The sequence below is a fragment of the Myxine glutinosa genome, chromosome 8 (genome assembly GCF_964187855.1).
Source record: "Myxine glutinosa chromosome 8, kmMyxGlut1.1, whole genome shotgun sequence".
NCBI classification, from domain to species: Eukaryota; Metazoa; Chordata; class Myxini; order Myxiniformes; family Myxinidae; genus Myxine; species Myxine glutinosa.
Window position 1 is genome coordinate 2017511 of NC_136268.1, and position 16884 is coordinate 2034394.

Genomic DNA, 16884 nt, shown 5'->3' on the forward strand with positions numbered 1-16884 from the left:
TCACCATGTCAGATATGTTCTTAGCTTTAAAATGAGCCTACTTTGAATAATTTTGATGCTTCCTGTCAGTTACTGTGACCCAGAATGTAAATATAAGAAAAATTTGATCTTAAAAAAGGTAATTGACCCCTGTTGACCCCTGTCACGGGTTCCCCTAGGGGACTTGAATTTAAACTTTTTGAAATGTGTTAGTGGACACCCTTACAAACACATTGGTGAAGAAATTTCTTGGTAAGGAATTTGTTACCAGATTTTTGCAATATTCCCTGACTATCATATACTCCTGCTTTCGTGAAATCCTTGTCAGAGGCTTCCTTGCATCACTTATACTTATAAAACCAAAGATCACTTGGAATTATAAAACCAGTTCTGGAGTGTTTTTTTTCTTTTTTTTTTTTTCTTTTCTTTTCTTTTCTTTTCTTTTCTTTTCTTTTCTTTCTGTATACTGAATCGAGGCTCGTGAAAGAGCTAACATTTATTTCACAAACAAATCAAACAGACAAACAAAATGTATAAAAAGAGGGAGCGGAAGACAAGATGGGGAAAGAAGGGGAAGCACACAAACACACAAACACACACACACAAACACACAAACACAACATTTGAGAGCAGGGAGAAGTGTGGGAGAGAGAGGGCTTGGGGGGGGGGGGGGGGGGGGGAGAGAGGTATAAAACACAAGGGGACCGAAATTAGCGGGGGTAGAAAAGATCAAGGTTTTGGATGGGGGAAGACAAGAGATGGTGGTGAACAGCTGCTTTAAAGACCTGGAGGGTGGAGTGGGATTGAAGAGAGTGAGGGAGTTTGTTCCAGAGGTGGGAGAAAAGAGGAATGAAGGAGTGAAGGTGAGCAGAGAGTCTTGATTTTGGCAGTTTAACCATAAGAGGGTTGCAGGCAGATCTCGTGCGACCTGTAGGAATATTTGGGGGACAGAGCCCAGAGAGAGCTGGGGGGGCAAGGCCAGAGAGGAGTCGGTAGAAGACAGAAAGACCACCAACCTGCCTGCGGTGAGAGTGAAAGGCCCTTGGAGTTAGCTTCATCGTGGGAGATTCCATTGATTCTGAACGCTTTGGTTTCAACAGCGTGAAGATGAGCTAGGTGTGAGGCAGGAGCACCAGACCAGAGGGGAGAGCAGTATTCCATAGAGCTGCGGATGAAAGCCTTGCAAGTGGTGAGGAGCTCAGGTGTACCAAAGAAGGACTTCGCACGACGGAGGATGCCCAGTCGGCGACTGGCTTTGGAGGCCAGATTTGAAATGTGGTTTTCCCAGTAAAGATCATGGCAGATAGTGAGACCCAAAAGATTGAGTGACAGAACTTCTTGGAGAGGATTATTCAGAAAGTGGATGGGAGGGTTGTCGAGTCGGTCTTTTCGGAGAGACATCGTAAGAGTGTGAGATTTGTCAGGATTGAAAGACATGTTCCATTTGTTTGACCAGTCTGTGATTTGTCCAGGTCTGCAGAGAGTGAGGAGGCTGCAGACTGCCGATCTGAGGGATGAGGAATTGAGTGACAGATAGTGGAGTCGTCAGCAAAGAGATAGAGAGGATTTTCAAGAGAGTCAGAGAGATCATTGATGAAGACCAGAAAAAGCACAGGACCCAGAACACTGCCTTGGGGAACTCCAGCCTGAACAGGAAGAGGTGATGAGAGAAACCCATTCAGGGCCACACGTTGACTATGACCAGAGAGGAAGTCCGCCAGCCATGCGTGGAGATTTCCATGGATACCAAAAGAGGAGAGTTTGGTGAGCAGAGCGGGGTGCCAGACCGTATCGAAGGCACGTGAAATGTCAAGGGAGACAGCTCTAATTTCCTGTTTGGTGTTGAGGACCTCCATCCATTGTTGAGAAAGCAGAAGCAGCATGGGCAGAGTAGAGTGACCAGGTCTGTAACCAAATTGATGGTCAGAGATCAAGCCATTGGAGAAGAGGAAAGATTTCATATCTGAAGCAATGATGGATTCCATGACTTTGCTGATAATTGGGAGAAGGCTGATTGGTCTGTAGTTGCTAGGATCTGTTTTTGCACCTTTTTTGTGCAAAGCGGTGATGTTGGCTGATGTCCAAGCAGATGGCAGATGACCTTGAGCAAAAGAGAGGGTGAAGAGAACAGAAAGAGGGAGTGAAAGAGCGGAAGAACATGATTTTAGGACCCGTGGGCTGATGCCGTCAGGACCAGTTGCAGAATCGGAGTCAAGGGTTGACAGAAACTTTTCCACCTTGACAGGAGGAAAGGACACAGTGTCCAGGAACAGCTGGGTACGACTGGGTACGGTGGGTACAGAGAGGGATGGGTTTGGGACACAAGATTTAGAGGCAAACACAGAGTTGAGGCATTCAGCTTTTTCACGTGTGGAGTCAGCCGTGTAGCCGTTTGAGGTGAGGGAGGGGATGGAGGGGGAACAGACACCAGAAACAGATTTGACCAGACGCCACCAGGATTTGGAAGAGGGAGACAGACAAGAGAGTTCGGTCTTGAGAACAGTGAGATATTGTTTCCTGGCTCTCCTGAGGGTGGACACACTTGTTTCGGGCTTTGTGAAAGGAAATGAGATTTCCTTCCGTTGGATTTGCTTTCCAGGAGACGAAAGCAAGTTGTTTCTGGGCAACAGCCTCACCACAAAATTCCGTGTACCATGGACGGGAGGAAGGGTATGACAACTGAAGATGAGATGGGATAAATCTGTGCATGAGAGAGAGAGAGCAATTTACTTTGAAAGAATTCCCAGGATGAGTTGATGTCAGAGGCGGTAGAGATGGGAGACCAGTCCAGATGATTGATGGCTGCTTGAAGACCGTGCCAGTTGGCCTGAGTGAAATGCCAGACTCGTCGACGCTGAGGAGACTCTCTGAGAATGGTCAGAGAGATGTCCACTAAACCAAGCATATGATCAGATGAGCCGATTGGAGCAGAAGAAGAGCAGCAGACATTTTCAGGGAAGTTGTCATAACCAAGTCCAGAATAGAAGATGCTCCGTTGACTGAGATCCGGGTCGGGAAATTGACAGATTGTGTCAGTCCCAGTGAGTCGCAGAAGTCCTTTGCTGAAGAGCCATGGCTGGTGAGAGAAGTACCCACACCCAGCCAACTGGCATGGTGACAATTGAAATCGCCACATATGAGGAAGAGAGAGTTGGGATGGGGAGATAGAAGTTGGTCCATATTATCAGACAGCGAGATGTAGATGGAGTCATCACTGTTTGGTGGACGGTACAACACACATATGAACAAAAGGTGGGAGCGAAGGGGAAGCCGTAGCCAAAGGTATTCCTGGGGGTGAGGTGGAGAGAGGGCAGTGGAGGGCGAGTGAGGAAGAGTGAGGAAGAGTTTTTTTATAAAGATAGCAACCCCACCTCCAGGACGAGGCTCAGGTCTATCATACCGGAGGAGGGAGTAACCTGGGGAGAGATACCAAGGCATCAGAGATATCATGAAGGAGGAAAGTTTCTGTTAAGCAGATCACATCTTGTCATGTGATAATCACATGTTGATTGGAATCGAAGCATGAACAGTCGGTGTGCTCCATCCTGTAGGAATATTGAACTGCCTTCTTTCTAGGAGAGTGAATGTGGTTAAGCATGTTAAATACGATGTCCACTGGTACTGGAGCGTTGACAAGTCACAGGAATGATGGTCCAAATGCCGTTTTTGCATGCTCGAGCTTACTTCTATACATGATGCTTGTGGCAGATTGACTGTCTTGGTCTTGGTTGCGCTTGCTTTCGTCGCACCTTGTAATTTCCCCAAGTGGCTGCATTTACACCTTAAGCAGAGTGCGATGGTGTGCAAATGCAATTTGAAAGGTGACTTCCTTGTGACCTCTCGGATAAACGTACTTATTTTGCGCTTGTTCCATTATGTAACAGGTACTCCTTTATTCCCACCAATTTCCCTGCACCAAGGTCGCTTTCTGCACTGGGATTGGTTATCTCAACATTGGTGGAGCAAGCAGCTGGGAAAAACAAAGGGAAGTTTGCGCCGTACAGGGATTCGGCCCTGACTTGGTTACTAAAGGCAAGATTTTGAGATTATCCCAATACTTTTTGAAAAAAAAATGGGATTATTGTAATTGGCTCCATCTGTCTTTCTGTCTCTGTCTGTCTGTCTTTGTCTGCCCGTCACGCTATCGCATTCTAAACAGTTGGACAGAAGTTTAACAAACTTAGTAGTTGTGATCAATACATGGCACAAAGATGCAAGAGCAGTATCATTTTTGGCCGCGCCCCCTGGGGCAGGGTCAAAAGGTCAAATACCGAAAAATGCAAGTACGGGTACATTTTAAAACATTTTAAAATGAAACGTTGTATATACAATAAACATTGGGGAAATATGTAACATATATGCATGAAACATTGTATATGGTTAGTATGTGTATGGAATATGTAACGATTTTTGGTATTTGACCCCCAGTTCATGCTCCAGGGGTTGGGAACATAGGGTCACGGGGTCAAAACGGGGAAAATAATGTAGCTCACAATTTGATATTGGATCATTCCTGAACGGAATTTGATATTGTTGAAAGATTCGGATGAAATTTGGTGGACAGGTTGGGTGTGTGACAAGGACGAAACGATTTGATTTTGGTGAAGATCCGAATCAGGATCCGGATATGAGAATTTTTTAATTTTTAAGTGATTCTTCACCATTGAGAGATTGGGGCGGAAAGCGATTATATAACATGATGTTTCAAAAATATGACGAATATTATAAAACCAAATATTATGGACGACATATTACAAAACTAGATGGGTGAGTGGGTTAGGTGTCAAGAACAAGGTGACGAGATCATGGTTCAGGTCTGGATCATGTAGATCGATCCGGCCTATTGGTGGGAACATAATCTGTTCAGCCTGGCGGAGTTGAGCGCTCTACCGAGTGCTGTTCTACTTCAACCTTGCTCTAGGTGGGAAGCGTGGGGATTTGGGATGGAATGCCATCTTGGCTGTAGTTTGTTTTTATCCTCCTGAAGGCTTCTTCTGAGTTATTCCTGTGACCTGAGCACTGAATTTCTCTAGTCGGCTAAGTTGGACCTCATCTCAACTATTGTTTAGTTTACATGCTTTCGAAGCTTTGCTGCTTTTGTACGAATTTAATCAGAGATCCTTTTGAAATAGTTTAGAAAAATATTGCTTTGGAGACTATGGAACTGGAATTCCGTGCTTGCCGAGGTATAAAAGCTGCAGTTGGAATGCGACTGGCGCATCTGGTCATGTTCCACATCCTTACGGTCTCGCATGTTTCTATCACTCTGCTTTTGGAACACTATCCTTGCAGGCCATTTTCATCACCACTCACTTTGCCACTACCTGGGGCCTTTAAATTTGAATTTCGCCCTTTGGGTGTTTGTTGCACTAATTTCAGCATTATCCTCTTTAGTAATGATTGATTTTGAATTGCAACAGGACAACCTTGGTGGGAATAGCAAGACTGCGATGATGGCAACAGTGAGCCCGGCCGCTGACAGCTACGAGGAAACGTTGTCGACGCTGCGCTACGCAGACCGTGCAAAACGCATCGTCAACCATGCCGTGATCAATGAGGAGCCGAGCGCTAAAATCATTCAGGAGTTGCGTGAGGAGGTTGACAGGCTGCGGAACCAGCTGACCCATGCAGAGGTGAAATTGTGTGTTTTTGGAATGATTGGCTCAATGATGAGCATGTTCAGTTTCTGCTGGACATTACGTATTGAAGATTCGTGATCATTTGCGGGGTGATTTGGTTCAAATATAGTTCAAAAACAAATAATTATTTTGAAGCTGAGACTGCGGTGTACTTCCTCCTTCCAGTCACTCACAGCTCCAGGCCTAAAGGAGAAACTCGAGGAGTCTGAGAAACTAATGCAGGAAATGACGGTTAGTTGGGAAGAGAAACTACGCAAGACAGTGGCTATCGCTCAGGTAGGATGAGTTCATCCATTGCTTGATACCGCAAGCAATCCTCTCCTCTATGACTCATTTCTTCTTGATTTTCTAACAAGCTCGATGTGACCTTGTTAGCCCCTGTGATTCCTGTCATATTAGGAACGACAGCGACAGCTGGAGAGCTTGGGGATCTCGCTGGAGTCGTCGGGGATCAAGGTTGGAGATGACAAATGCTTCCTTGTAAACCTCAATGCTGATGCTGCGCTCAATGAGCTCCTGGTGTATTATCTTCAGGTGGGTGTTTTCATTTATTTATTTATTTTGCAGGATCCGAGGCTCGTAGTGGAGCTGCCACTCACACATCTCACACTCATGGACATACAGATGAATACATGAGACGTGACACAGGACTGTTAGATGAGAACCAAAATCAAATTGGCTTGTTCTTGTCGCCTGACCAACTCATCCACCTAGCTTTGTCATAAGGCGTCCACAACTCTTTGAAAATACCATGCTATACTGCATATAGTTTTTAGCCCTATCGATCAATGGCGAAGAATCACTTAAATAATTATCAGATCCGGATCCAGATCCGGATCTTCACCAAAATCTAATAATTTCCTCCTTGTCACATACCTAACCTCTCCACCAAATTTCGTCTGAATCTGTCCTCAACTTTTGGAGATATCCTGTTCACAGACAAACAGACAGGGGTGAAAACATAACCTCTATCCACCTTCGGTGGCGGAGGTAATAAGTTCTCTAATGAACAAGCTTTTGCTCAAAACACATTTTAAATTATTATTGTCTCATCGAAATCCAATTGAATGAAAATCAGGCATTGCACATGATGAAACGAATGTCAAAATGATCAAAACAAATCAATATCTCTGACATATTGAACAAGGATTGACATGGAAGTGTCCTCCGATCAAAATTACGGCTTTTCCATCAGCTGAAGATTTTCCTTCATCATCTCGACTACGAGAATCACTTATGACAAAACTTTCTTCTCCAACACATTTGATGCCTATTGGATACACTGGAGAATTTCCCATGGTCAAACATCATGTTCTTGTGTCTTGAACATCATGTTCCGTGGCCTTGTTTGCCGGTGGCCTTGTGGCCTTGTTTGCCGCTGTGGTCTTGATTAGCGGCTGCAGTCGTTTGCCGCTGCGTTTGCCGCTGCGTTTGCCGCTGCGTTTGCCGCTTTGCCTCCTCGACCTTGGCCTCGTACTCGTCCCTTCGCTCCTGCCTGGCATGGCTCTGAAGTACTCCGCCGCAAGGCTTCTTCTGCTCAATACCCGCTCCACCCCATCATGCATCTCTGCCATCAAATCAAATGGACTCCTCCGACGACCCAGGTACATTCACCGTGGCTCCGGTCGCAAGTTTGTTTATTTGCAATCAGGTCACTCCATCCCCGTCCTCTGGTCGGCTCAGCGCACTCTCACTCTTCGTCCCAGCGCACCTGGTCACAGCAACCCACACGATCGCACCTCTTGCCTACGAACCCTGGCTAAATCACCTGAATTCATCCCTGCTGTTCAAAACAACATCAAGCTCACCCTGTTCAACACCCGGTCCCTCAACAATAAATGCCTCATCCTGAACGAATACATCCTGGATAACAAACTGGACTTTCTCTGTCTCACCGAAACCTGGCAACAACCTCTGGACTACTACACACTCAACCTCACCACACCCAATGGATATTCCTACGTCAATAAACCACGCTCGGAGGGCCGAGGTGGTGGAATTGCCGTTATCCACCGTCAAGACATCAAGACCAACCTCATCTCCATCTCATCTGCTCCATCATTTGAACACCTGGCTTTAAAACTCTCTGGTCACACGCAGTCAGTCATGGCTGTCGTCTACCGCCCTCCCAAACCACACCCATCATTCCTGTCTGACTTCTCCTACTTTCTGACCCAGCTATGTTCCCTCTCCCCCTCAATCCTCCTCCTTGGTGATTTCAATATCCACATGGACTCCACTGACTCCACAATAACCACTGACTTCACTGATTTACTCACCTGCTTTAACCTCACTCAACATGTCGACTTTCCTACCCATATCCGTGGTCACATTTTGGACCTTGTCTGCTCCACTGGATTAAATTTGCACCATCTCTATGGCTCCGACCTCACCCTCTCTGACCACTTAGCCATCACTCTGACCATCAACATCCCCGCCCCAACACCAAGGCATTATCGCACAATCAACTTCCGTAAGCTAAACGCTCTTTCACCTACCTCATTCTCATCCACCCTCTCTGAAAAAATGTCCACTTCTCCCTTCATTGACCTCCACACCCCTTCCGACCTCACTGACTACTACAACCACACTCTCTCCTCCTGCCTTGACCAGCTTGCGCCTGTAAAAACCAAAACAGTTTCTTTCACCCATTCTGCTCCCTGGTTTACCCCTGAACTCCACCTGATGAAAACTCGTGCTCGCCAACTTGAAAGACTCCGCAATAAAACGGGTCTCACAGTTCACTCCCAAGCCTACAAGGACCACATACAACACTACAAAGATGCCCTCTCCCGCGCCCGCTCTGCCTACTACTCTCAAATTATCCACTCTGGCTCCGGAAACCCAAAAGCACTCTTCTCGACAATAAACAAACTCCTCCGCCCCCTGAACACCACCACCCAGTCATTCACAGTAGACAACTGCATCTCCTTCCTCTCTTTCTTCCAACGCAAAATTGACAACATCTACAACAGCTTGACCACCGCCGCACCCGCTCCCCCTCCAACCACCTGCCCCCCCTTGTCCTGCCATCCCCTGTCTCGGTTCTCCCCAATCTCTCCTACTGACCTCTCTGAACTCCTCATAGGAATGAAAACTGCCACCTGCACTCTTGACCCCATCCCCTCCAGCTTTGTCAAAGCCTCCCTCCCTGCTCTCTCTCCACTTATCATTGCAACAATAAACTCCTCCCTGTCTACAGGCATCGTCCCACCTTCCCTCAAAATTGCTGCTGTTACCCCCATTCTAAAAAAACCTGGTCTAAACCCTGACACCCTAAACAACTTCAGACCCATCTCCAACCTACCCTTTCTGTCAAAAGTTTTGGAACGCGCTGTAGCCACTCAACTCAAACATCATCTCTCTGCCAATAACTTGTATGAAACATTCCAATCCGGATTCCGCTCCAACCACAGTACTGAAACTGCTCTCCTCAAAATCACCAACGACCTTCTCCTCTCCTCTGACGCTGGCAACCTCAACATTCTCGTCCTCCTCGACCTCAGCGCTGCCTTTGACACCATCGATCACACTATCCTCCTCACCCGACTTGAATCCACCTTTAACGTCACCGGCACTGCCCTCTCTTGGATTAAATCATACCTCTCTGACAGATGCCAGTTCATCTCCATCAATAACTGCAAATCCCCCACTGCTCCCCTCCCCCAAGGTGTCCCCCAAGGTTCAGTTCTTGGCCCCCTCCTCTTCATCCTTTACCTGTCCCCGCTCGGTCACTTAATCCGCCGTCATGGTCTCCAATTCCACTGCTTCGCCGATGACATCCAGCTTTTCATCTCCACCAAGTCCGTCTCCACCGACACCCACTCTATCCTGACAAACTGCATCACTGAAATAAAATCCTGGCTTCAAATCAACTTCCTCAAGCTTAACTGTGATAAATCTGAAATAATCATCATTGGCCCAAAAACGCTCACAAAATCCACCCATAACTTTGCCCTCAACATCGACGGTATCCCAGTATCCACCTCCCCTCACATCCGGAATCTTGGCGTCATCTTTGACCAAACCCTTTCCTTCGACAAATACACTAAACAGATCACAAAGTCAGCCTTCTTTCACCTGAAAAACATTGCCCGTCTCCGCTCATCCCTCTCCTCCACGGCTGCAGAAACCCTCATCCACGCCTTCATCACCTCCCGTCTGGACTACTGCAATAGCCTCCTCTATGGTTCACCCTCAAAAATCACCAATAAACTCCAATACATTCAGAACTCCGCTGCCCGTCTACTCACTCATTCCCGGACCCGTGACCACATCACCCCCGTCCTTTACAAGCTTCACTGGCTCCCCATCCCCCAGAGAATCCAGTACAAAATCCTCCTCTTGACATACAAAGCCCTCCATAACCTGGCCCCATCCTACCTGGCTGACCTCCTCTCCAGACACACTCCCACCCGCAACCTCCGCTCTGCTGGTACCAACCTCCTGACCCCCTCCATCCGGACCAAATTCAGATCCTGGGGGGACAGGGCCTTCTCCATCGCTGCTCCCACCCTCTGGAACTCACTACCTCACACCATCAGAGACTCCTCCTCACTCACCACATTCAAAACATCACTAAAGACCCACCTGTTCAACGCTGCATTCAACATTCAACCCACAGCATTTAACCCCTGACTATCTCTTCTCCTTCTCCCTCCTTTTGCTTTAAATATTTCCCTATTGATTCTTGTCTTGTCTTTTTGATTCTTGTCTTATATATATGCCGTATATCGCTGCTGTTTGTTTTCTTGATTCTTGTCTTTTTGCAATTGTTGTTTTCATGTATTGTTATGCATTATGTTTTCCACTCTGTCAAAGCGCCTTTGGGCTTCTGGAAAAGCGCTATACAAAATAAATGAATTATTATTATTATTATTATTATTGAAAACACAGACTGAGTGCTGAATTCAAACAGAATGATGGAGACTCTGGATTTTCTAATATTTGGGAAACCTTTCCACTTCGTGGTTCATGAATGGTTAGGAGAGGAGAAGCATCTCCGATGACAAATTATTCCGGTGATTCGTTAATCATCAAGTATCCACTGTGGGAACAAACTGAATGGTACAAATCAGTTCTATGTTGAACTCTGTGGTCAACATCACCTGTGGTCTGAGGAATGTCAGGTGATCTCGACACAACATCTTCGGCTATATACACGTTAGCACATGAAAAAAATGTATCGCTTTTGTATTTGACGGATTTAGGGAGCCTCCCCTCCCCCCCCCTCCCCCCCCCCCCCTCTGCTGGATCCGCCCCTGGTGTGTATAGGTAACATACAGACAGACAGATCAACATCAACATTTAAAGATTATATGATATTGTATTGTGCTTTGATTGGAATGGTTGATGTAATTATTTTTGTATATATATACATATTGTTGCGGATCCGGGGGTCGGCGCTCCCCTTACCAAGGGTGGGGGGGGGGGGGGTTAATCCCCTTGTCTTTTTCAACTGGCCGATCCCCCAGCCCTGGAAATTATAACGCTCCTCTGCGGTCGAGATTGGCCAGGGTGATTGGTCAAGATGGGTCCCAAATACCTGCATGCCAATCTCTCCGCAAAGCAGGGAAATAACTCGCGCTCGAACCACGGACAGATGGAAATTGCCTAGGCGGTTTAGCAATCCGCGATTCGAGCCGTTAGCAAAAAGACTAACCCGATTCTGAGCGGTTCTGAAATCGTGCCACCGGTATTCAATTGAGGAAAAGACGAAAGCGATCGAATAAGAGGAAACCAAAAGGTAGGAAGAACAAATGTGATTTATAACTGTACTAATAAAAGAGGAAACGAAAGAAGGGCATGTACAAGAAGAAGAGCAAAAGGACACAGGGCAAGCTTACACAGTCTTAATTAACATGCACAGGACAAACAGACAGACTTACACGGGAGGGTAGTGGTAGGAAGAAGATCCAGGCAGATGGCAGTGGAGGAAGGTCTGGGCAGATGGTTTAGGCATTGAGTTCCGGCTCCAGGTGTCCACGCGTACCGTGGCGAGAATCCGGGCAGCAGCGAGCGCGTACCGTTGGCGCGCGCTCGGGCCTTATATATGGTGGGGGGGGGGGGGGGGGGGTGTAGACCTTCACAAGGTGCGCAGTCCTCCCAGTAACGTGACAATCACTCGAGCTCTCCCCCCGCAGTCCGTTATGATGCAATCCGCTCGCTCGCCCGACCTCCGCGCAGTCCGTGATGATGCAATCGACGGTCTTCTCTCTCTCTCCTTCTCAGTGTCAAGGCGCCGCGCTCGCGCTTATATCGTGTGCTTCAAAATCAAGCCGCGCCACGCCCATCAGTGAGCTCACCTCAGCCCTGGTTGGTTCGTTGACAGGGCCACGCCTCGCTCTTGGCGCTCCGCCCCCTTCTTCTCCAGCTTGACCGTGTCCGGGAATAACGGACAATCTACAAGACGCCGATGACTGAGACAGTTTTTACAAAGTAAGGATTTATTAACTAATAATTCACTTGTTTCAATATATTAAAGAACTACAATACTATAACGAATCTAGTAATTCAAGTCGTTGGTTCCTCTTCGTTCGCCGGTGATCTCCTGGTGCTGTTTCTCGTTGGTACTCGTTCGTTCCGTCGGGCAGAGGTTCTGATGACAAGTGCTCCTGACTCATAGTTTGCTCTGGTTTATATGGGCCTTGTCGCGCTAATCCCTTCTCCGCAAATGCCCCGAGGTCATGTATGCTCGCCCCACTGGCACCAGCTCGCTCCCCTCCTGCTGCGAGTTCCATTTACCAAACAATAGGGGGGTGCTCCAGCCTGGGGCTGTGACCAGGTGGACAAGAGATTACCATGTTCGTGCACATTCTTGGCATTCATTTACGAAATCGTCTATCTGCTTCGTTACCAGTCCTAATCAATGAGTTACCAGAGTTACACTTCCACAATTCCCTCATCTTTTTGTTTTTTGTTTATATTAACCATTAATCTAAACATCAATATAAGTAAACAATCAATCACTACAAGTAAACATCAATACAATTTCCTTAGGCATACACCGTCATCCTGCAAGAATCTGATCACAAAACATTTTGTTGGTCATTGACTCCTTCCATATTGTTAATTCAATCTATTTCATTTGCATCACAAATATCTTTGTAAAACAACACTTCACCATCACCAAGATACAACAATTTTGCTTCACCATTTTCAAGTTTTTAAAGCATCTGCAACATCTGGCAAAAACGTTTGCCTCCACACAAATGTTGACTTTGTTTGAAAGGAAGGGCTGATCACTTGTGTTTGAATCCAGGTATGAAACATTTTCTCCTAATGTCTTCATAGCTCCTGCACTACTTCGTGTAGGATTTCGCTGTTGTGGTAACATTGCGGAGTCATAGACTGACCCTGCTCTCCATGTAGCATTCTTGCCACTTTTTGCTGTAAACCATAGTAATTCCTGAACAAGGCCTTCACCCAGTTGTAGTCGACTTGCCTCCTCCCTCATTGTGAGTGGGCAGCAAGTATTGGTGTGACGTTGATTGGCCAGCAAGATGTGGAACAGGGATGCCGGATGCATCCACAATGATGTTGGGACCATGGTGTTCAGGTCATCCATGGTCCATACCAGGAGTGGCCCGCAGAATCGTGCACAGCTGTTGTGAAAAGGCACAGCCATTGGTTTGCAGCTCCATGCTGGCTCCCCGGAAGTTGGTGAAGTAATAACATATGTCCCCGCATTTCACAGAGGTTGCAGGTAAAATGTCGTTGTCCTGCAACTTCTGATGTGATGAATGTTCGAAGCCTTCGAACAAGAGTAAGTGATCGCCTTTCTTTCATATTGTTGCGGATATGGGACTTGGCCTCAATATCCGCTTGTAAATACTCCCCTATTTCCCCAATACTCCCCAACTATCCCCAATCCCCCATTCCCTAGTCCCATTGCCTGTAAATAACACTCTGTAGAACCGACCTTCCCCTTTTTCCCCCATTAAATGTCGTGCCCAGGTCCACAGCATCTCACGTAGACAACTTTCGGACATCTTGCTAGTTATTCTTAGTCTATGTCAGTTAAGGACTCGTTTCCATTAATTCTGACTCTTCATTGCACCAGAATGTGATTATATGGCACCAGTAGTGAGTTTAGGACCTTCCCATACCTCCTCCCATCTTCTTCCCCAAACAACAACTACAACAACAACAACAACTACAACTACAACAACAGAGGAAATGGGGGCGGCGCGGCGCGGGGGAGTGTGCGTCCTCACACCGGCTCGGTTAGCCGCCATTGACCATGCGCTCCGACGGGGTTACCACGAAGGGGCTCCCTGTCAGCTCCTCGTCAAGGGCGGAGCCCGGTGGCCCCCCCGCACCCAATAAGAAGGGCTGACCGATTCCATCTGGGGCGGAGCTAACTAGCCGAGGGCGTGTCACTCCCCGCCGGATATACGCAGCCACTTACCGGACGTGACGTCAGATGCGCCCCCAGCTTGAGAAGACAAGTCACCACCTCCAAGCGCTGAGTGAGACCTCCCGCATCTTTGGACTGGACCGGGTCGATTTTGCCCCTGAGCCAAGGTGCACCTTGAGCCATCGAAGACCTGCCCCTCCTTGCCATCAATCCCCGTGTGAGTCAGTTTTGTCCCGTTTATCTGTCGTCTGTCGGGGCTAATATAAGAGTGTGTCTAAGTGCCTGCCTTTCTATGCTGTCCCTCTTGTCGTTGTAATCTGACCTTCCGCCCTAATATAACCTCCTCCGGAGGTCTTGAGAACCGTATCCCTGGTGTCGTGTCATTTTAATCCCAGCCGTTGTGTCCTTTTCCTTCATTGATTTAGCGTAGCGCGACTCGGCAACGTTCGAGTATAATCGGGTAACTTGTGCGGACACGGCGGCCATTCCGCTCGGCCCACCATAACATCAAAGTCGTGTCTGTAACAATTGGTGTCAGGAGTGTCGGATTCGGACCTGGGACTAAATTTATTAGGCCCAAATTTTGGAACACCAAGTGTACCATTAGGGTAACATTTTGGTGTTGGGAAGTAAAATTCGATCCGGAGCGCGTTTTACGCGCTCGAAATTATAACAGCGAAATTTGATTTGTTTTACGGAAATAAAAACCCGAATTTTGAAAGTCGCGCTATGGCGGATCAAGACAGCTGGGGTCCGGTAGAGGAGAGTGAGGCAGGGTCGGTCCAGGACCAAATTGAGGGACGTGAGGAGAGCGAAGCAGCGAGGGTAGCAGACGCACAAAATGGCGCCTCGCTGGTCACGGCGACCGCGCCCGCGACCGTGGCAGCGCCCCTGGTGGATTCGAACCTTTTCCTCCTGCAAATGAGGGCCTTTATGGAACAAATGGGAGACCAAATTGGAGGTTTGAAAAACAGTATAGAAGCTCAGGGTGAGCGATTAGAGGGCAAAATAGGGGTAATGGGAAACGAAATAGGGGTAATGGGAAACGAAATAGGGGTAATGGGAAACGAAATGGGGGTAATGAGGGACGAAGCGAGGGGTACCGGTGAGGGGTTAGACAATAATTTTAAGGGATTAGACGAGAAATTTGGGAAATTAGACAATAGATTAGGGGAAATACAGGAGGGGTTAATGGGGGTAGAAAACAGAATGGCCGCTCAAGAGAATCAAATGGAAGGGATGCAAAAAGGGTTAGAGGGGTTAGAAATCACCATGGAAGGCAAATTGAGGGACATGAGGGACCAAGCGGAAAGGGAAGTTAAACAAATGGGGCAGCAGATAGAGGGGGTCAGAATGGGGGTAGAAACCAAACTGGATGCTCACAGGGAGGAAATGGAGCAGATGAGGATGGCATCTGGGCAGGAGATGCAAGTGATGGGAGAGGAGATCAGAAGAGGAGTGAGTGAGGAGGTCGGAGGAGTGCGCGAGGAGGTGAGGCACTGTAAGGAGCGCATGGAGAAGGAGGTGAGAAAGGGGACTGTAAAGTTACAAGGGGGCATAGAGGACCTGACGCAGGAGGTGGAACAGCTGACGGAGGGACAAAAAGGACTAACGGAGCAGGTTCAAAGGAACACTGCGGTATTAGGAGGGTTAAAGGCGACGCAGAAAGAACTAAAAGATGACTTGATAGCGACGAAGAGGGAATGTCAGATGGTACGTGAGGGACTGACAACGAGGTTGGACGAGGTGATAGAGGTGATGGAGACGAAGGACCGGCAGGTGAGGACGCACATGGAAACGGTCAAGGTAGCCTTGGAGGACGAGCTAGAGGAGACGTACCGGGGAATAAAAGAGGTGAAGCAGAAATTAGAAGAAGTGGAAGAAGGGGTGAGCGAAATTAAGAAGCGACGGAGAGGGGATAAGAAAGAGATAAAAGAGGAGATAAAAGAATTGGTCCAAAGTCTGTGTTTGGATCGTGATGATGTGCTCATTAACCGGATGAGGGATTCGCAGGTGATGGAGGAGAAGCGAAGAGGAAGAGGACCCGGTGTAAGTGGTGACCAATATGGTCGTGCGTATGATGCGCCAGGGGATTTAAGAAGCTTGGGGGTCGAGATGGACCCGGGTGTACGTGAGAGGCCGTTGGTGAAGTGTGCGACAGGTCTGGTGTGCGAAAAAGGAGGTGTGCGAGAAAGTCCGACTCTGGGGTGTGTGAGGAAAAAGTGCGTGCCAAGGAGTGAGGGTGTTGGCGAGAATGAGTCGGTCGTAGCGCGTGTGCGAGGGAGCACATGGAAGCGCGGTGTGGTAAGTGTTACAGAGGGTGTGACGGGAGAGTGTGCGCAAGAGTGTGCGCGAGAAAGGTGTGTGACGGATGGGTGCATGGGGAAAGAGTGTGCTGTCAAAGGCAAGGAAGAATGCACACCTGTGGTGAGTGTTACAGAGGGTGTAACGGGAGAGTGTGCACGAGAAAGGTGTGTGACGGACAGGTGCATGAGGAAAGAGTGCGCTGTCGGGAGTAAGGGTGAGTGCGTTGTCAAGAATGGAGGTGAGAGTAGTGAGAGTGACAAGGAGAGTGAGTTGGTTGTGACAGGTGAGCGAGGATGTACACCTGGGATGGAAGGATGCACACCTGGAATGGTAGGGCGTGAGTGGGAATGCACGCTGGAGTTGGTTGTGAGGCACGTGGTTGGGTGTGCGAATGAGAGCACACCTGTGATTGTCACAGAGGAGGTGACAGAGGAGGGGGCGCGAAGAGGTGTGTTGGTGAGGTGTGCGACCAACGAATGTGTGCCAAAGTGTTCGGTGGTCAGGTGTGTGACCAAGGCTGTGAGTGGAATGGGTGTACCTGGGTGTGCAAGGAAAGGTACGAGGAGCAAGGAACGGGCTGCGGGGTGTAAGCGTCCAGGT

The 16884-nt window shown here is 48.0% G+C and overlaps 1 protein-coding gene across 1 annotated transcript in view; it reads left to right on the forward strand.

The window, feature by feature from the left end:
• LOC144893206 (kinesin-like protein KIF13A) overlaps window positions 1-16884 on the forward strand; it is a 269629-nt gene that overhangs the window by 7387 nt on the left and 245358 nt on the right. Inside the window, exons 2-5 of the mRNA XM_078782867.1 lie at window positions 3900-4011; window positions 5400-5612; window positions 5784-5894; window positions 6018-6152. Of these exons, the coding sequence (XP_078638993.1) occupies window positions 6109-6152 (44 nt within the window). The 5' untranslated portion in view covers window positions 3900-4011; window positions 5400-5612; window positions 5784-5894; window positions 6018-6108. The remainder of the gene's footprint in view (window positions 1-3899; window positions 4012-5399; window positions 5613-5783; window positions 5895-6017; window positions 6153-16884) is intronic.